This window comes from Sturnira hondurensis, unplaced genomic scaffold (assembly GCF_014824575.4).
Source record: "Sturnira hondurensis isolate 20B ecotype Veracruz unplaced genomic scaffold, ASM1482457v3 Scaffold0015056, whole genome shotgun sequence".
NCBI lineage: Eukaryota > Metazoa > Chordata > Mammalia > Chiroptera > Phyllostomidae > Sturnira > Sturnira hondurensis.
Genome location: NW_028087687.1, coordinates 4874106 through 4894948, shown reverse-complemented (window position 1 = coordinate 4894948; position 20843 = coordinate 4874106). Strand labels below are relative to the sequence as shown.

Genomic DNA, 20843 nt, shown 5'->3' with positions numbered 1-20843 from the left:
GGTGTGAGTTTCTTCTCGGCGGCCACCTACAGGACTTGGAGTGTAGTGAGTGTGTACTGCGGCCGGTGCACTCACACGGAATTCGAGCGGCCAGCGCCACAACATGCATTCGTTGGCTGCATATTGTCCTTGAGAAATGATTGGTCACCACGTATTTTATCAATATGCAGTTTCTCAACAGTGAACCAGGATAAATCTTTCCTGACCTCCTTGGTTTTTAAGATGCTTTTTAATGTCTTCCTCTTTGGGGAAGCCCAGTATTGCCTGATAGGCGGTCATGGAAATAAATCCTCTCCCATTTTCAACTTACTGCTCTGTTTTCCCTAAGGTAGACCCCGTGTAAACCTGAAAACATGGTAACTTAATGTACAAGGTTTTCAAAGTGCAAAATGTGTTACAAATGTATTCATAGGCTTCATTTAAACAGCATTTTATACAATACAGTACAGTTTGATACTTCTGCTCATAAATTATACCACTAACAGACAACTACTTTCAAAGGCTGGCCACTCACAGTAAGCCAATGCCTTTTTACATAACGTTAATACACTTGAACCTGTACAAGCTTTGTGCAGACCAAAATAAAGTTAATCTTACACTTACCACGTATATACATATATGTTTTAAAATGCTCTTTAAATGCTTACATAGAGCTAGACAAATCTCACAAACCACAAATCATTGTATAGTTTGGTTTCTGATTTGTGCTCAAACATCATACACAATACTTAAAAAATGTACAATTCATTTTATGTCTTTCTGCAAGACCCGCTCACCCTGCAGTTCTCTCGGAAGGGTTCTTGACCGTTGCAAAACCACACTGAGTTCTTCAATGACCTTTGAGGGCAATTTGTTGTCTGGATCCAAAGGAGCTTTGCCATTCCTGTCCTCGGCCTTCCCCGACAGCTTTAAGCCTCTAAGGCACTTCTGCTGGCCAGGAAAGACTTCGGACTCGGTGTCCTCCAGACAGTTGAAGCTCCGATGTTTGCGGGTTCGACTTCGAAGTCTATCGTCCCTGTGTTCCAGGCAGTGGGCCACCATGGAGGCTCTCTCCTGCAAGGAGCTGTCCCCAGACTCCCGGTCGCCCTTCTCTCTGAGCCGCAGTTTTTCCAGTTCCGCTCTCGCACTCTAAAACAGAATGTCACATGGGAAAGCGAGATTTGGCACGATTTACACTGAAGAGAGGTACTTCAGTTAAAAGTTGATGCTTCTTATATTAGAGCTTATTTCTATGATTTAGGTTCCAACCTCGCTTAGACACAGGGGCTTGTCTGAATTTATATAGTGATCTGAGAGAGAGGGAATCAGCCAAAATGTAGATCATGACACTTCACTTTAACATGCATTTAACATGCATTTACCAGCACTTCGAAGATGTCTTTCAGGTCAGTTATGTGAACTGACTCTCATTTTGAACTTGCCTCTTCCAACTCACTTCTGCTGGGCTGTGCCACATGTTCAAGTGTCCGTGGTGGGTACAGTGTTGTACTCACAGAACCAAAAGAAAAGGGGTCTCTGTGGCCATGTGAGTCAGGGAAATGCTCTGCCTGGACCACAGCCCCTCTCTGAGATCCACATGTTAGCACACTAAATTTAACATTAATATTTAATATTAACATATTGAGGATGCTGAGTTTTATTACAGAAATCTGTTCAACTTTGTGTTTTTCTCTCCTCCCAAAATATTTAGTGAAATTCTTCCTTCCACATATCTATGAGAATTGCACAAATATATTTTTAAAAATGCAATGTGTATATATACACACACACATATATATGTACACACACACACACACACACACACACACACACACACACTTCTGTACCGGTGGATTAGAGCACACATTCATTTAGTAAAGTATAAGGGCCTAGAGGCACTGGCAATTCATTGTCACAACACCTGCAATGGTCTAGAGGTACACTTTCATTTAAAAAAATTCTCCCTCCATGATAGTTTCAGGTGTACCTAGTGATTTGAGATTTATATACCTTACAAAGTGATCACCCCGGTAAGTATGGTACTCACCTGGCACTGTCCATAGTTATTACAATGTTATTGACTATATGCCCTATGCTGTGCTTTAATCCCCATGGCTGCTTTTATAGCTGGTGATTTATATTTCTAATCCCTTCACTTCTTCAACCATCTTCCCAACCTTCTCCCATCTGGCAGTCATCAATTTGTTCTCTGTATCTAAGAGTTTGTTTCTGTTTAGTTCATTTTTTAAGATTCCACATATAGGTGAAATCATAGAGTATTTGTCTTTCTCTGACTTACTCCCCTTAGCATAATACCCTCCAAGTCTGCTCCATGTACTAGCAAATTGTAAAGTTTCATTTTTCATGGATGAGGAGTATTCCATTATATCTATCTACCCCATCTTCTTTATCCTTTTATCTGTCGGTGGACCCATAGGTTACTTTGGCATCTTGACTACTGTAAATAATGCTGCAGCGAACATAGGGACATAATTATCTTCTGAATTAGTGTTTTAGATTTCTTCAAACGCCAGATTTCTTCAGATAAAAGGCAGATCTAGTTTCAATTTTTTCAAGACACCTCCAGACGGGTTTCTGCAGTGGCTGCACCAACAGGGTTCACTCCCACCAACAGTGCACGAGGGTTCCCTTTTCTCCATGTCCTCACCAGCACTTGTTTGCTGATCTATTGATGACAGCCATTCTGACAGTAGCGAGATATGTCATAACTTTTATCTGCATTTACCAGATGATTAATGATGTTTAGCGTATTTTTATATGTCTATTGGCCACCTGTATGTTTTCTTTGCAGAAATGTCTATTCAAGTCTTCTGCCCATTTTTTAAATGAATCAGTTTTTTGTGCATGTTAAATTGTATGAGTTCCTTATATATTTTGGACAATAACCTCTTATTGAATGTATCATTGGCAAATATTTTTTCCTATTCAACAGGTTGCTTTTCATTTTGTTGGTGTCCTTTGCTGTGCAAAAACTGTTTTAGTTTGATGCAGTCCCATTTGTTTATTTTTCCTTTCTTTCCCTTGCCCATGGAGATATATCAAAAAAATATTACTAACGGCAATGTCAGCATCCACTGCCCATGTTTTCTCCCAGGAGGTCTACAGTTCATAGAAAAAAATTCATTTTTTACTACTTTTGTTTTAATGCTTTTTCAGCTTTCAACTCTTTCCCCAGCACTGGAATATTTTGAAACATTCTTTGTTGATAAGTTGAGTCATCGTCCCACCACATTTATATTTACAAAAAAATCCTGGTTTTGAGTTTAACTACTCATAAATTTTGCCTTTAATATTTCATAGAATTGGTTTAAGAGCCTTTAACACTTTCTTTAGAGTTTTAGTCATTAGCTTTCAGGTCTTAAGAATGATAAAAAATATTATCTCTGAAATTCCAAAGTTGGGATTAGGTAGTAACTATATGGTAGTAACAATTATGCTCCCAATTCTTTACTGGGTGCTGGTCAATGCACTTTGAAACTAACCATATAATTGGCTTTGCTCCCTACCTGATCCAAAGGCCATGTCAGGAGAAGCTGGGGTCACAACAGGGCATGTCTGTCCCCCACATCTGCTTCAATTATTCAGCCTGTGTCTCCTAACCTGGGTTCCTGGGAAATGTGACCCTTAGAATTTTAAACTTCTAGATTAGCTAAGGAATCCACAGTTTTACAGGGCAGTTTATTACCAAGAAAACCTATAAGTGCAAAATAGGAGGCGGGACAAGCTGGTGATTTCTCAGAGTCTTATTCTGACCTAGTAGGCCAGAAAATAAAAATGTCATTTTCAAAACTATTATCTTTTAGAGAAGAGGAATATTATGATGAGATAAATGTTCAAGGAAAGATAGGCCTGGGCAAATATTTTTAAAAATTTGAGCACTAAATTTTAGCCCTGAATGGTGCAGCTTAATGAGCTGTGCATTGTCCCACACCCCACATGGTGACTGGTTCAATGCCTGGTCAGGGCATGAGCCTGGTTTGCCAGCCAGGTCCCTGGTCACAGCATGTATGTGAGGAAGCCAACTGATTATTTATATCATACATTGATGTTTCTCTCCCCCCTTCCCTCTCGAAAGATAAATAAATAAAATCTTTACAAAAATAGCCAATGGCATTATTAAAACTAATCATTTAAAAGAAGTTACAAAAATAGAAAAGTTCAAAAAAGTGCCAGTGCCATAAGGTTATTCATAATGTTTTCGTGATGGATGTGGTTCTTCTTATGTTTTTCAAAGTGATTATTCCTAATTTTTTTAAAGCTAATGAGTTAATTAATGCACTCTATCACAGTAAGACATAAGACAGCAAATGCTATAATTAATCTAAAAGAAATAAAATCCTAACCTACCTCGATATTTCTCCGGGCTTCGGTTGCATTTCTCTCATGCTGGATGGGAATCAGAGGCAAACCCCCAATTTTGGGATTTTTGGTTATGGAGCGTTTTCGTTCCTTTCCAGCGGGTGGTTGCACATCATTTTCATGCTGTGAAAACAGAACTTCTTGCCATGGGTGTGTGACTTTACTGTGTGGTATGAACTAACTGCGTTACACAGTCACTCGGCTCCTTCTCCACACACACAAGTCCAGCAACCTGCTCTCCGTGAGAAAGCCGCCTCAGTATGACGTCAGCTCTGGGGGCAGCATGGCTGCAGGGGCTAAACTCTTAGGTGAACTGGGCTTTGAGGTCTCAGTTCAATCTCAAGTTCCAAATACACACCTCTGTAGCACTTATCAAACCAAAGGGGGGGAAATATTTAAGAAATTTCCTTGTGGTAGAAAAATAATACACTTGTCAACATTTCTAGAGCCCATGATCAAAGTAAATATACATTCACATTTGCTCTCTCTCCCAACTATAATTTCGATGTAAATATAATAATTTGGCCTTATATAGCCCAAGTCAATCTCAGGTCTGCTTATCAGAAAACTTAGCCTTCCTTTATGACCTTTTTTCAAAATGTTACATTTTCATCTAATTGAATTCCAAAAAATGTTACCTTGTACACAGACATTTATACTGAAAATCGCTGTTTAACAGAGAGTGTGGCACATTTGTTCTCAGATTATTGACTACATATTCTGGTCACTAAGCAATTATAGATATGACTGAGAAAAAGTTAATTTTGCAATGGGGAGAAATATCCACAGGTAAAAATATAAGCTGAGTGATAAATCCTTAAGCTATGTACATAAAAGAAAAATCTTTAAAGATTTTTCTCCTCCTCAGGGTAGATTCACTTGTCAGAAGTTGGGAAAAGCAAATTGACTTTCAGACAACAATCTGTGAAAGATATACAAAATACCAACTATAAAATGAGCAGCTTACAGATGTTATGATGAAATGATAAACATTTGGTAAGCTATATAGCTAAATGCCTACTCTTATTTTCCTCTGCTCGTAAGATTCAACAGATTCTTGTACTTATGCTGCACCTGGTATTTTAATGTAGTGTTTTATAGCATGGAAGGCATTTCAACAAGTGTTGGCTGTGTGCCCACGGTAAATAGCTGGATTTCGTGGTTATCAATAGACATATATTATCTCCTTCAATCCTCAGTAACCCTCAGTGTAGGTCCTACTTATTACTAGACTTAGTATATGTGCATAAGGTCTGCTCTTGAATTTTAGGAAAACATTAACAAATCCACCATGGTGGATTATGTAACATTTCAAGCAGAGGGAAAGTGACAAATGTCACAGTATGTTTACATCATGGTCCTGAACTTGATAAAACAATTTGATATTAGGTAATTGTGGTATTCCCAACATGTAAAGCTGGGAGAAAACTGACTTCGAGGGGAATAGGTATCCTATGGATTATATTTACACTTCCACTCACTGACATATGGTACGTATATTAAATGATACGTTGAGGAACCTGACTGCAAACGCAATTTTCAAGCATTGTTTCTTTCCATGACATAAACAACACTTTGAATAATGGCTAATTAGGTCTCACTGAGGTGATCCAAGAAATATTTTTTTCTCAACAGCAGAAATCATTAGATCTCAGTAATATGTTCTAACATTTATAATTATGTATAAGTGACTTCAAAATTTATACCGCATGGCATACTTTCATTATTATAACCCATGATCACACCCCCAAATTTTCATTTCTGTCTCCTCCGTTGTATTTATTTTCTTTCCCCACAGCTTTACTGAGGTATAACAGACAAATAACATTGTAAGATACTTACATATACAGTATGATGATTTGATACATGTATGTGTCTTGAAAGGATTCTCTCCCATTGAGTTAAGTAACACATTCAACACTTAACATATTTACCTTCTTTTTTTGGTGAGAAGATTTAAGTTTTACTCTTAGCAAAGGTAAATTATATCATACAATGTTATCAAATATAGTCACTAATAATATGAGATCCTCAAACCTTACTCATAACCCAAAGTTTCCTATCCCTTTACCAACCTCTCTATTCTCCTGCCCTTCTGCAAGCAAATGTGTTCACTCTGTTTCTATGTGTTCAACTTTTTTTTTTTAAGATTCCACATATAAGTGAGATCATACAGTATTTGTCTTTCTTTTCTGGCTTATTTCACTTGGCATGATGGCCTCCAGGTTCATCCATATTGTTGCAAAAGACAGGATTTCCCTATTTTAAAGGGCTGAATAACATTCCATTGTGTGCGCACCACATTTTCTTGATCTGTTCATTCATTCGTCAACAGACACTTCAGCTGTTTCCATACCTTGGCGAGGTGAATGATGCTGCAGGGAACATGGGGTCTGCCTTACTTTCTGAGCTTGACCTCTTCTTATCTTCCCAGACAACTGACTTTAGTTCCACTCACACTACCTATGCTTAGGCTCCTTCAGATCTTCACTCCATTCTACTTTGCACATTGCTTCCCATTCCTTTCATAGCCTGGCCTAGATTTCATGGTCAGTCAACACACTCACCTCCTTGTCAATATTTTCAAGTCCTGTGCTCTTTCTCCCTCCATTACACTTGCCTGGCAAAGCCCTAAACCTAGTTAAACCTAATTCTACTTACCCTGTGGGTGAGTACCGACAGAAGGAGGAGGGAACTAAAACAGATGGCTATGCTACTGCATGCCTGCACAACTCACTCCCTCATTTCAGACACCCCTGTTGTTCGGCTACTCAGAAAGGGATTCTCTGAGAACCTTTTCTCAGTTAAAGCCCTTCCTACCTCAGCTGCACTGGCTTTACTTTCCCTCATTTATTTTATACAAATACAGATCTAATAAGAGTCCCTTACCCAAAGAAGACACACGAAATGCCAATCAACATGTGAAAAGATGCTCAGTGTTACTGTCAGAGAAATGCAACCTAAACCATAATGAAATTACACCTCACGCCTGTCAGAATGACTATCATCAGTAAATCAACGAACAAGTGCTGGCCAGGATGTGGAGAAAGGGGAAGCCTTGTGCACTGTTGGGGAGAATGCAAACTGGTGCAGCCACTGTGAAAAAGTGCATGGAGGTTCCTCAAAAAATTAAAAATGGCCCTGGCTGGTGTAACTCAGTGGATTGAGCACGGGCCTGCGAACCACACAATCACGGTTCGATTCCCAGTTAGGGCACATTCCTGGTTTGCAGGCCAGTTCCCAGTAGGGGACTCATGAGAGGCAACCATACATTGATATTTCTCTCCTTCCTTTCCCCTCTAAAGATAAATAAATAAAATCTTAAAAAAAAAACGGAACTGCCTTATGACCCAGAGAGTCCCCTTCTGGGAATATATCCAAAGAAACCCAAAACACTATTTTGAAAGAATATGTACATTCCTATGTTCACTGCAGCATTACTTACAGTAGACAAGATACGGAAGCAGACCCAGTGTCCATCAATTGATGAATGGATAATAAAAATAGTAGTGCATGTATACAACAGAATGTTAGTCATAAAAAAAGAAATCTTACCATTTGCAAAAGCATGGATCGACCTAGAGGATATTATGCTAAGTGAAATAAGTGAGACAGAGAAAGGTGAATATCCCGTGACTTCATTTTTATGTGGAATCTAATGAGTGGAACAAACTAACAAACAAAATTGAGACACACCTGTAGATACAGAGCACAAACTAGTGACTGCCGAGGGGAAGGGTTCTGACAGACTGAGCGAAAAAGGTAAAGGGATTAAAAAAGTAAAAATTGATAGTTAGGAAATAGTCATAGGGATATAAACTACACAGCAAAGGGAATTTAGTCAATAATAGTGTAGTGACTATGGATGGGGCCAGGTGGGTACTTGAAATACTGGGGGGAACACCTGTGAAATACATGATTGTCTGACCACTATGCTGTACACTTGACACTAAAGCAAAAACAATATTGAATGTCAACTGTAATTGAAAAATAAAATAAAAATGAAATACAAAATAAGATTTAAAAAGTGACTGACAGAGTCCGTACTCTCATGGAATTTATGATTTAATGGGGAAGACAGACATGCAATATCCAAATGCACCAATGTTTTTTCCTTAGTGCCGCAGCGTTGAAGTGCACGGTGTTTGGTGTTCCGACAGGAAGGTCTAGTGGCAGAAGGAGAGTGTTTTTCTGAGAATGTGACCTGTGAGGCAGGGGTGGGGATGCGGACGGGTTCTAGAAAGTGTTCCGGCACCAGAAAGACTCATTGTAAGGACACCACTGTTGGCTCAAGTGTGTGTGTGTGTGTGTGTGTGTGTGTATTTAACATATATATTAACATTTGCCACTTTCCTGTCTGTTTCCCTGTGGAGGCAAACCTTTAAATCCTCAAACTCAAAAGGATCTTTGTGTTTGTCTTAATCCTGAAATGTGGACTAAGCAAGGAAGGGTGACCAGGCTGAGTCTCCAAGGACAAGACGGTAAAGGGCAGGTGAGGCAGGGAGAAGGGACTCGGTCCCGAGAGCAACCTCTTCTTCCCCGGTATTTACACTTTGATTTTAAACTACAGAGTTGACTGACTTCAATTATGTTTTAAAAAGGAATCAATTTATGGTAGTGCTGTCACAAAGAGACGGTGTAACAGTCTTTGACTCCACAGTTTAGAAAAATACTTCAAATCTACTTTTTTAAAGTAGGACTTAAATGTCTGAATTATTAAAATGTCACAAAAAAAGAAGAAAAGTCTCCAAAAAGTTAGCAACCAGTCTTTTTCTGCAAATGTATTCGCAGGTGGGACTGGCAGCATCAGGGTGAGAAGCACAGTGTTTATTAACCACTGAAGAGGATAATAAATTAAACGAACAGAGAAATGGTTTTCAAAACAAATGACCAGATTGGGCAGTGAATTAACTTCTCTTGTAAGGGAAACAGGGAAGTACATGCTCAGTAATAGAGAGTGGCAACTGAATCGCTACCAGTGAATTCCAATGCTCTTGTGGGAAGCATTGCAGGGAATTCAGACAAACAACATTGGGGGGAAAAAATAAAATTTTCCTAATGGGACTAGTGAAACCTCCTCGCCATTTAAAAAAAACGTGAGTCCTCCTCTAAGCAGGACACTATATGAGGAATTTAGTGTATGTGTTGGCCTCTGGCACCTCTGGGTGTAAACCGGTAACCAAATGTATGGCCCTGACCAAATGATGCAAACTTTGTTCATCTTTATTCCCCCGCCTATGAGGAATGTTATGCATAGTCTGTTGCAAGTAATATGAGTTAACTGTTTTTGAAGTTTCTAGCAAAACAGTAAGTATTAAAGAAATGTAGGTTCCTGTCCTTGTCTGTGGACAGGCAGGGTGGGGAGGGGAGGCGGTCACTGGAAAAACCCAAAGGAAAATGACCCATTTCCCTAAATGAAGATCAGCGGGGCCTGCAGCTCAGACAAGGCCACCTCCCCTGTGCGTCCTGATGCGTCCACCTCTCCCAGGTAAGGAGCTGCTGGGCGGCAGACAAGCCTCCACAAAGACAGTCAACTCTCTTTCAAAGAGTCCTGGGTAAATCTGGATGCTTATCTATTTACAAATATGTAAGTGAATACATAAAAGTAGATGCATAAAACTCATTAAACGTTACTGGAAAGTCACCCCCATTTCTTATCCACCATTTAACACTGTACTGGACGACAGGAAACAGATCTCTGACCTGGGCGATGAAGACACTGGCCATCCACTCCATCTGGTTCTGTGGACTGTCACAGCACAGGTGCCTGCAAAGCAGCATTTACAAACATGTAAGCGGGAGCCTGTTCTTCAGAATATTTGGTGACTAAGCGACCAGAAATCCCTTTGTGTTTCTCTGGTTAATGACATAATGCAATCAAAATGGGAGTATTTTAGTACTAGTTGCTTCAGGTTTCTGTTAAGTACGTAATATCAAAATCATGGTGTACCCATGCTATTTTATATAAAACACAGCTGGGGTTTTGGTAACTGCTGAACAGTGGCCAGCGATAGTTTTGGAAAGGCAGAAGGATCAGCGCCGTTTGCTTTTTTGGGTGCTTGATGGTAAAATGTCTTTTTCCTGGAACCTCCCAGCCTAAAAAGAAAAATGCATGCATATTTTCTTAATAGCAGATTTTTTAAAAAGGCTTAGATGGTCTTCATCATTATGATTATAAACATTAATACCCATGAGACTCATGAAAAATAAATATAAGTACTGCCTGTCCAATAACACTGATTCAGTCATCTTTTATTGGAGGGGTGCAAAAGACTGGGCAGATGGAGGCGTGGCCCTGAAGACACGGGGTGTGGGTGCGTCAGGGAGACCCCGAAGAGGCCCATGGGGTGTGGTGTGTGACTGATTAGACAGAGGTCAGTGAGAGAGAAGGATACAGCTAGTGTGATCTCTCAGAGCAAGTCACCCTGCTCCATCCGTGGAGTAAAGTGCACAGGTTTGAGACCAAGATTTCTTGTAACACAGTTTTCACTGGTTCTTATCCTTTACTTAAAATTGCACTTTGCCTGCTGACCCTGTAAGAGCCAGGATTCCACACCCATAATAACTGGGAAGAAATCAGTTAGTTTCTCTTAAGAGCTATGGACAATTAGGATACATGGGGTTGAAATGGACTAAACCCTGAAAGCAAATCTATCTTCCTCCTTCTAGACACTAAGTATTTGGTAAAGACTTTAACTTCACTTAGGTGAAACATTTCCTGTCTGTAGATCCATCTGCCAGATCACAGAATTACTCACTTACCGAAGTTACCATGAATGTTATCAGATCCCCAAACTGCCAGCTGTGAACTTACCAGTGATGTTTTTCGGAATATGCTGTCAATCCCCAACTGCAGCACAAGGGAAAAAACAAACACCAACGTGTTAAAAATGACACACTTTACACTAAGAAGGTGACATTTAATGGTAGAAACGCACAACAGAATTGACACCCACAAGTGATGATTCAATGGGTATGATTTATCAAGAGGGAAATGATAAATGTTGAGGAATTTGGCTACAAATTTAAATATGTTGCAGGGAGACAGAGGGAAGGAGCCTTGTGATGTTACGGGGCAGCGGGGAAAATCTCTCAGAAGATAGTCTGGGCTGAGCAAACCCGGATGTCCCGGAAAATGGCCAAAATACGATGCTATACATCTGACCTGCTGACAGTGTGAGAAATTAAAGAATGTGCCGACTGCAACACAGGCATCTATATGTACTGGGCTGACAAATTAAGCATGGTGGCAAAAGTGAGAAAAGTTTCAGAATCTCAAATCATATACAGTGCATTAAAATGCAGTTTCATGAGATTAAGAGTATAAGCACAAACATGAATTAGCTAATCAAATTTATGATAAGAAAGTACAGTGCAAAGCGAACACTGGGTTGAGTCCAGACTTAAAGGGGAGCACAGGGTTTAACTGGACTGCACTTCCTCTGTGACAACTCCGTGCTGTGGATTTACCACCCAATTCAGGAAAGCAAAAGGGGAAATTACAGAGCCAGGAGGAACAAGACGCTCTAAAAGCAGAGCGTGAGGAGGCCGAGGGCAGCCATCCATCATCCTGGGGGCAGACCTGCTCGGAACATTCCTTCTGTCCCCAGGCTGTGACTGTGCAAGGAATGGGCTGCAGGGAAATGCCTGTGCTCCCCATCGGACAGGGCCTTCTGGGGATTTCTTGGGGCACAAAGTAGATATTTAATCACCCAGAGCTTGCCTTTACTGAGAACATCATCCCTCCCTATCTACCCACACACGTTCTCTTGATCTGGCTACTTAAGAAACTTGTCTGAAGCTTAGTTCATAAAAAGTGAGACTAATGGCACTGGTCCCTAATGCCTTGAACAGGCATATTTTCCCATCACTTTTCAATCACCCTTCTCTTTCAAGCTTTACCTGGTTGGAGGTTTCATTTTCTTTTTCACTCCAAGATAAAACTTCACTGAACTGAGAGAAAACATTTTGTCAGGTTTGCTACTCTGTAAGGAAAACACAATGGTATGTAATGAAACCCTCTTCCTCTACTGGAAACACTGAAGAAGTTTAGGAAACAGTCACTTGGTACCCGCACGCACCCCCTGCTGGCTCCATCAGAGGGACCAACAGAGTGGGAGTGCCAGCAGCCCTCTGCATGGAGGGGCGAGTGCTGCAGACTCAGGGCTGTCCTGCCACCCTCCTGCCTGGACATTCCACTGTCCTTGAAGGAAGTGAATAGGGGACACAAGTGCAAAGTAGGAGAACTACTAAGTTCTGTTCATGGCCATCCAGGGAGGCTTCACTGCTAGAGAAACATACAGGGAAAGTGGTCACAGAGTGTGGAGAGCTGAGCAGATGCTCCCCAAAAATGGGGCCACAGAGCTTTGGAAAGCTGCCTAACGACTCTCTCTTCATCACATATTAGCAGATGTTACTAGCTGGTCTTTCTTTGTGTGTCGCCAAAACAGAGCATATGCTTAGCTCAACGAGTTTTAAAATTCAATGCAAAAAAAACTGTCTCTAGGTCCTGCTGTCGCTCAGCATTTGAAATAACTGCATGGGCATTTCCGGAACCTTAAGAAAGCAGAGATGACACTGTCGGCACCCGTGTGACCACCACCCTTTTCACTTCCATCACCCTAGGAAGTGCTCTACCGACTCTTCACAATCCACAGCAAACGTCCTCTACACTCCAGGCGAATGTCCATCACCATTAATGTTTCTGCCAAATCTTAGCTTTCTTACGGACACACCCACAGGGCACTATTTTGTGTGGAGCTCCTTTTACTCAACAGGGATTTAAAGAACGCTCCACGTTGCTGCACACATTAATGTTCACGTATTTTACCGCTGGGTAGCATTCCACTGTATGAATTTATCACTCTTACACTGACGATCACTTGGAATGTTTCCAGGTGGCAGCTTTTATGAATAAAGCTACTTATGAACATTCTGGAACAAGTACTTTTGTGGCCATAATACCTAGGAACAGAGTTGCTGGGTCATGGGGTGGATGTACAAATAAATGTATCTAATTTAGACCACCAAACATTTCTACACAGTGGTTGTGTGATTTTACCATTCCATCAGCGATTTGGGCGTTTCAGTTCATCAACATCCTTGTCAACATTAGGTGTAGTTGTTCTTACAATTTTAATTGATTTTAGCCAAATTAAAGATAAGATAGTACCTCAGGGTTTTAATTGGCATTTATTCATTTCCATTAGCTAAACTTAGGCCACTTTTGCCTGAAGGCAGGGGTGTCAAACTCATTTTCACCGGGGGCCACATCAGCCTCCTGGTTGTGGTCAAAGGGCCGAATGTAATTTTAGGTCTGTGTAAATGCAACTACTCCTCAACAGGTAAGCCAGAGTTCAGCACCGAGGCTGGGTAGGAACAAGGTCCCGGGCCAGATAAAACAAGGTCGAGGGCCAGATTCAGCCCTCAGGCCTTGTGTTTGCCTCCTGTGCCTTAGGGCATGACGCATAACTCTCAGTCAAATTGGCAGAGATGCTGATTTATATGCTAGTTTATGGAACACATATTAGACTTCTTTTTAGGACCTAAGTCATTCTCTGCCCTAAGAAATGTGAGGTGCTCATAAAGGCCATATATGGAGTTCTCTACTGTGTTACTGAGTACATTAATGGCACATCTCAGGGGTTGAAAGAAATCATCAGCTTACTATGCATTTTATTTAGTTACTTAGGTCTTGACTTCCAAGACAAAGGGCTGAGAAAGGTATAAAATTATAAATGTGAATACCCACACAAAGAATCAAATGCTACTTATACAAATACCTTCTGATCCTTGTAAAGAAAGAGGTATCCATCTCGTAAAACACTATACCGATCTTGAAATTTGTTTCCAGACAGTATTTTAGATGGTTCTTCTTTGATTTTCAGGGTCCCCTCTTTGATACTTCCCAAGGCCATTCTCTCTGTAAAGCATAGTACTTCTGTAAATTGGGTACATTTTCATTTATGTGGAATAGATATACTTCCAGCTTTGGTGTTAGAATAACTTGTTCCCCACCATCAAGAAACCTATGGTTAATTTCTGGGAATACCATATGTCACAGGTGTGTTGAACAAGTCACAGACCCATTGACTAGATCTATTTATATCTATTTATAATCTATAGGTCTGCCTACACTGTCCCATTAGCACTTAAAAATATATACGGTTAGTCTCAACTGAGATGTGCTGTGAATATAAAATACAGATCAGATTTTGAAGACAGTATAAAAAAGTAAAAATTTCACAATTTTGCAATGTTGATTCCATGTTGAAATGATATATTTTGGAAAGGTGGGTTTAAATAAGATATATTAGTAAAATTAATTTTACCATATGTTAATAGTACCTATATTCACATATATAAATTCACCACACATGCGCGCGTGCACGCGCGCGCACACACACACACACACACACACACAGTGTGGATCCTAGGCAACTTAGAGTTACACAATCAGCTTGCATCATATTGATCTTAAACAGCACTTGTAAAAGCAATGCAAATACATAGGTAATTAGGAAAACCTATACTGGAATTCTGACACAGCAATCCAGGAATTTTTAAGGCATTAAAGAAATTTCTGCCAAAGTGAAACAGGAAAGGCTAAAAAAGACAAAATGGCTAAGGCAGAGCACTTAACACCAACTACATCTCACATGCAACACTGCCATTGCCCCGCACAGACCAACCATTCCAGGCCATTCTATTAAGAAAACACTCTTTGGTGAGAATGCCAAATTTGTATTTGCATAAATTCATCAATATATCCTGTAGTCTAAAACTTTCTCCGCAGAACGCAGACGATGATCCGCGGTCCGCCTGAGACTAAAGGGCAGCGCAGAGTGCTGAGGCCACACAGCCCCAGTGCGGCCATGGCCATCTTTCCGGAAATGGGCACTAACCCCCATCCTGCAGGCTGCTGGGGCCCTCCTAGGAGACGACAGCCACTGATGATGCAGAGTGGGGCACTGCAGCATGACTGGAACCTTTAGCAACCTTTTCGTGCTAAGGTGATACAATTTTAAAATATTTATGCAGTTTCTGAAGTTTATAGAGTAATGAATGATTTTAGGAAGAAGAACGCTTAGTCTTCAACCCAATGATCCCTTGGATTGGGGAAAACCTTACTTACACAGAGAATATTGAGCAGATGTTTACAATTAAAATTAGCATAAGAAACAATTTACTTTAAAAAGTAGAAATAGTTCCTCACAACACAAATGTAAGCATGGAATGACTACCTGCAAGCAGAAGTCCCAGGGTTAACCATATTAGGGATCCTAGCCACAAGCAAACAAAGGTAACTAACAAATCCCAATAGTTTCCACAATACACAACTCTGGCCATAGACAATACTCTTTCAATCACCCTGTCGTACTAAAATATGGTTATTTTTAGGTAGTTTGTGACTTTAAAATTATTTCTGAATAGCATACTGCTAAAATTGTCCTTTGGCACAATTTATTAATATTCATTTCCACAGAAAATATTTTAAATGATGTTTTATAGCTAAATGACTTCTCTTTAAATTCAAAATAACTTTTTTCCAACTGAAAAACTTGAAGACATTTTCTAATGCAACTGGGAGATCAAGAAAAAAGTAAACATTATATAAAACTAGTGTACATTTTAGATTTTTAAAATGTCTATTTTAATTTTTTAATTGTTGTTCAAGTACAGTTTTTCACGTATTTTTATCTCATGTGATTTGCAACTTTCTGAAGTAGGGAGTACAGATTATATAATCTCATTAATAAGTGAGAAATGTGACTCACAAAGGTTATGATACAAGATCAGAAAGCAACTACTAGAATCACAGTTCAGGTCTCTTAGTAACTACCGTAGAATTGGGTCTTTTATATTGAGGCACTTCTAAAGAATGGTTACAATTACCATGATCACCACCATTACCACAATACCAGTACATGCCCTGGTGCCTTTCCTGACCTCATGCACCGGTTTACAAGGTTAAACACTGTTTTTCCTAAAACTTACCTTTTGATGTTTTCTTGCACCCTTTCTGATTGTTCCTTCACACACTAGTCACCTCAAAACATCCATCCCTTAACTGCAAAGATTAATTCTATGTCCAGCTCTCTAATGTTATTTTCTTAAAAATATGTGTTTATTTATTTATTTATTTTGAGAGGAAGGAAGGGAGAAAGAGAGGGAGAGAAACATCAACGCAAGAGAGAAACATTGATAGGTGGCCTTTCATACGCGGGGCCAAACCTGCAACCCAGGCGTGTGCCCTGACCGGGAATCCTACTGGACACCTTTTGCTCTGTGGGACTATGCCATACTAACTGAGCCATACAGGTCAGGGCTTCTTTAAGTTTAACAAGTCAGCTGCATGATATTGTATGCCCTCAAGGCTAAAGCCATGTTCTATGCAATGCACTCCATAGCTTCCTTAGTTCCCTTCTAAACATCTACCCTTGGGCACAATTCACAGACAACTAAAATCCAACACATTCAAACTGGAATTCAGTGACCCTACCCCTATGTCATCCCAAATAGTAACTTCTATACTGTCTTCATTAACGAGTTAGGAAGCACCCAAAGTAAGAAACTGAGAAGTACACATAGCTGTCTCTGTAATAATCAATGCTAATTTCCTTTAGAAAGCATTCCCTAACGACCTAGCAAGAGTGAGTCTGTAGTTTTATGAAATTTTATCAGTAATTTTCTCAATTACAAAGTGTTTTTTATTCATATTTTAAAAGAGTTTAAGATAGAATCTTATAATAGAAGAACACGACATACAAGAAAAACAAAACAGGAAATGCTATTCAAGGAAATGCTATTTCCTTGAATGAAGAGCATTCAGTGTTAGAAAAAATGTCAAGGACCACCTGGCTGAACCACTTCTCTGCGCTTGAAAGGACAGACACCCTGGTCTATAGCAGTCACCAATAATTTGTTGTTAGTTATTTTTATGTATATTTAAATACTCTTCATATATTTAGGTTTTCTTTGGGTGTGGGTGAGTGAAGATTATGCTTTGAAGATATCTTTAAAGCTTAAAGATAATGCTTTCCACAGATTCCTGAATAAAAAGAGAGAGCTAACAGAAACTTATCGACTGGTTTTCTCAGTACCAAAGTGTAATATTAGAAGTCAGGACATTCAGACTGTATAGTGACTATCAGAGGCCATCATCAATTCTCTCCAAAATACCTCCGCTTAAAGTGGAAAAAGTTTTACCATCAACTTTTAAATATCTTTGGTTTTAAAAAAGTTTTGATGGAGGTGGGATGTAAGTTAGTTTAGCTAGATTATGATTTACAGACTCGTACTATTTCTGCTGAAAGTTTCTCAAGTCAGTTGATAGTGGATGGCTCAGCTTCCCAGGCCTCAACTTGCCAGCAGCAGCTGCATTTTGAACTACTTGATTCTAATGCAAATTGAATTCTAACGCATCTGTCACACGCAGCAACCTAAATTTGGAAACCCACCGAGATCTGAATTTGAGTTACATGTATCTTAAAAGTATTTCTTCCCCACAGAGATCATTAAAATTTGATTTCCATATATCGCATCCAATTACTGGGGTATTTTTTAAAAGAACTTTAACACTTCAGAATAAGACTTTAGCGATGTAAAATTATTTATTCTGTACCCTTATAGAAGCTATCAATTAGAGACATTGAAACAACTCAACATAAAAGATAATGATAAAATATGGTCTAGTAAGATTAGCTATGACAAAGTCTAAATAGCAATTTTAATGAAGTTTTATTCCCCTATCTCAATGCCTCAGTCATAACCCATGGAAGAGAAAAGACATTTGAGGACTGTTATCTTTCTTTTCAAGTTAGTTAACCCCTCATTACAACAAGGACAATGGTATAAAACGTTTCTAAGAAATCAAATGCTGCTTTTGAAAAGCACAGAATTGATTTTAAGTAGAGGCAACAGAAAATCCATTTGCTCTAGTGCACTCCTAATATGTGAAGTGTGTTACCTCATTACCTTAAATCAATGAGCAGAAATCAAGTGCTAGCTGACTTTATATCCATTCCTACTGTGATGTCTACATTTTAAACTGTTCGGATAAAGTGACAAAACTGAGAATATTAAAACTCATAAACCCTCAAACTTATTCGATAAAAATGCTTCATTTAGCAAGAAGGTGGTAAAAACAATGTCAACCAAAGGTGTAGGCTTAGAATTTATCACATAAAATAAAAAATAATTGTCATACAATTAATGAAACACATGTTGTGTGTATACGTCTGTAAATACAGAGTTAGTTTAGCTAGATTATGATTTACAGCAACTAGGTGTCAAGTATGAGGGGACAACTAGGCAACTAGGTGTCAAGTATGAGGGGACAGGAGGCAAAGGATGTGGTATTGCTACTGTTTTTTTCATCTTTCGTATTTTTATTGTTATTCTATTAGACTTGTTCCAGTTTTTCCTCTTTGCCCTCCTCCACCGATCCCCACCCCCCTCCCACAGTCAATTCCCACACTGTTGTCCATGTCCCTGGGTCATTCATACCTGTTCTTTGTCTATAGTCTCTTCCCTGTCTTTCCACCATTATCCCCTCTCCCCACACCCAATTGTTTGCTTTCAGTTTGTTGTATGTTTACATGCCTGTGGTTCTATTTCGCTCTTTAGTGTATTTTGTTCATTATATTCCTTTTATAGGTGAGATTATATGGTACTTTTCTTTCACCAACTGGCTTATTTCACTCAGCATAATATTCTCTAGTTCTATACATGCTGTCACAAAAGGTAGGAGTGATTTCTTTCTGCTGCATAGAATTCCATTGTGTAAATGTACCATAGTTTTTTATCCACTCATTCACTTGCTGATGGGCTCCTCTGTTTCCAGCACTTGGCTATTATAAATAGCATTGCTATGAACATTGGAGTGCATAGGTTCTTTTGAATTGGTGATTCAGGATTTTTTGGGCATATTCTCAGCAGTGGACTCACTTAGTCAAAAGGCAGGTCCATTTTTAGTTTTTTGAGGAAATTCCATACTGTTTTCCACAGTGGCTGTATCAGTCTGCATTCCCACCAACAGTGCACTAGGGTCCCCTTTCCTCCATATCTTTGCCATCACTTGTTGTTTGTTGTTGTATAAATGACAGTCATTCTGGCAGGTTTGAGGTGATACCTCATTGTGGTTTTAATTTGCATTTCTCTGATAGCTAATGATACTGAGCATCTTTTCATACGTCTATGGGCTCATCTGTATGTCCTCCTTGGAGAAATGGTCCTTTGTCCAATTTTTTAAAATGGATTGTTTGCTTTCCTTGTGTTGAGTCATGTGTTCTTTATATATTTTGGAGATTGGACAAGGGTCCAATGTATTATTGGCAAATATGTTCTCCCATACAGTCGGTTCCCTTTTCATTTTGATGATGGTTTCCTTAGCAATGTAGAAGCTTTTTAATTTGATGTAGTCCCAATTGTATATTTTTTCTTTATATCCCTTGCCCTAGGAGATATATCAGCAAAACTATTGGTACATGGGATATCTGAAATTTTCATACCTATTTTTTCCTCTAGAACTTTAATGGTGTCACAACTTGCATTTAACTCTTTTATCCAGTTTGAGTTTATTCTAGTTTATGGTGTAAGTTGGTGGTCTAGTTTCATTTTTTTTTTTGCATGTACCAGTCCAATCTTCCCAACATCATTTATTAGCTAGGCTATTTTTACCCCATTTTATGCTCTTGCCCCATTTTTCAAATTATTAACTGACAATAGAAACTTGGGTTTGTTTCTGGGTTCTCTATTTTGTTCCATTGATTGATGTGTCTGTTTTTATGTCAGGACCAGACTGTCTTGATTACAGTGGCCTTGTGGTATACTTTGATACCAGATATTGTGATCCTTCCTACTTAGTTCTTTTTTCTCAAGATTGCTGAGGCTATCCAGGGTTTTGGGTTTTTTTTTGGTTTCATATAAATTTTTGAAATATCTGTTATGAATCTGTGAAACATGCCATTGGTATTTTAATAGGAACTGCACTGAATCTATACATTGCTTTGGGTAGTATGAACATATTCACAATGTTAACTCTTCCCATTCATAAACATGGTATATTTATTTGTGTCTTCCCTAATTTATTTCTCCAATGTTAATAGTTTTCCATGTATAGGTCTTTTACCTCCTTGGTTAAATTTATTCCTAGGTACTTTATTTTTCTTAAAAAATAAAAAGTTTTTTTAAAATTTTTTTCCTAGTTTCTCCTTCTGATATTTCATTGTTGGTATACAAAAATGCCACCAATTTCTGAATATTGACTTCATATTCTGCTATTTTGCCAAATTCACTTATTAGGTTAAGTATTTTTTTAGTAAAGACTCTAGGTTTTTCTATGTACATTATCATGTCATTTGTGATGATGATAGTTTTTTTCCTCCTTTCCAATTTGGATGTCTTTTCTTTCTTTTTCTTGTCTGACTGCTGTGGCTAGAGCTTCCAATACTGTGTTGAATAAGAGTGATGAAAGAAGACAT

General features: G+C 39.1%; 1 protein-coding gene across 5 annotated transcripts in view; it reads right to left on the bottom strand.

Annotated features, from left to right (window-relative positions):
• Positions 1-582: 582 nt before the first annotated feature.
• Positions 583-20843, bottom strand: part of ARAP2 (ArfGAP with RhoGAP domain, ankyrin repeat and PH domain 2) — a 164172-nt gene continuing 143911 nt past the window's right edge. For all 5 annotated transcript variants that reach the window (XM_037064361.1, XM_037064360.1, XM_037064364.1 and 2 more), the window contains 6 exons: positions 14142-14281; positions 12262-12344; positions 11174-11209; positions 10063-10126; positions 4348-4482; positions 583-1128 (listed from right to left, as the gene is read on the bottom strand). In XM_037064361.1, the coding sequence (XP_036920256.1) occupies positions 745-1128; positions 4348-4482; positions 10063-10126; positions 11174-11209; positions 12262-12344; positions 14142-14281 (842 nt within the window). In that variant the 3' untranslated portion in view covers positions 583-744. The remainder of the gene's footprint in view (positions 1129-4347; positions 4483-10062; positions 10127-11173; positions 11210-12261; positions 12345-14141; positions 14282-20843) is intronic.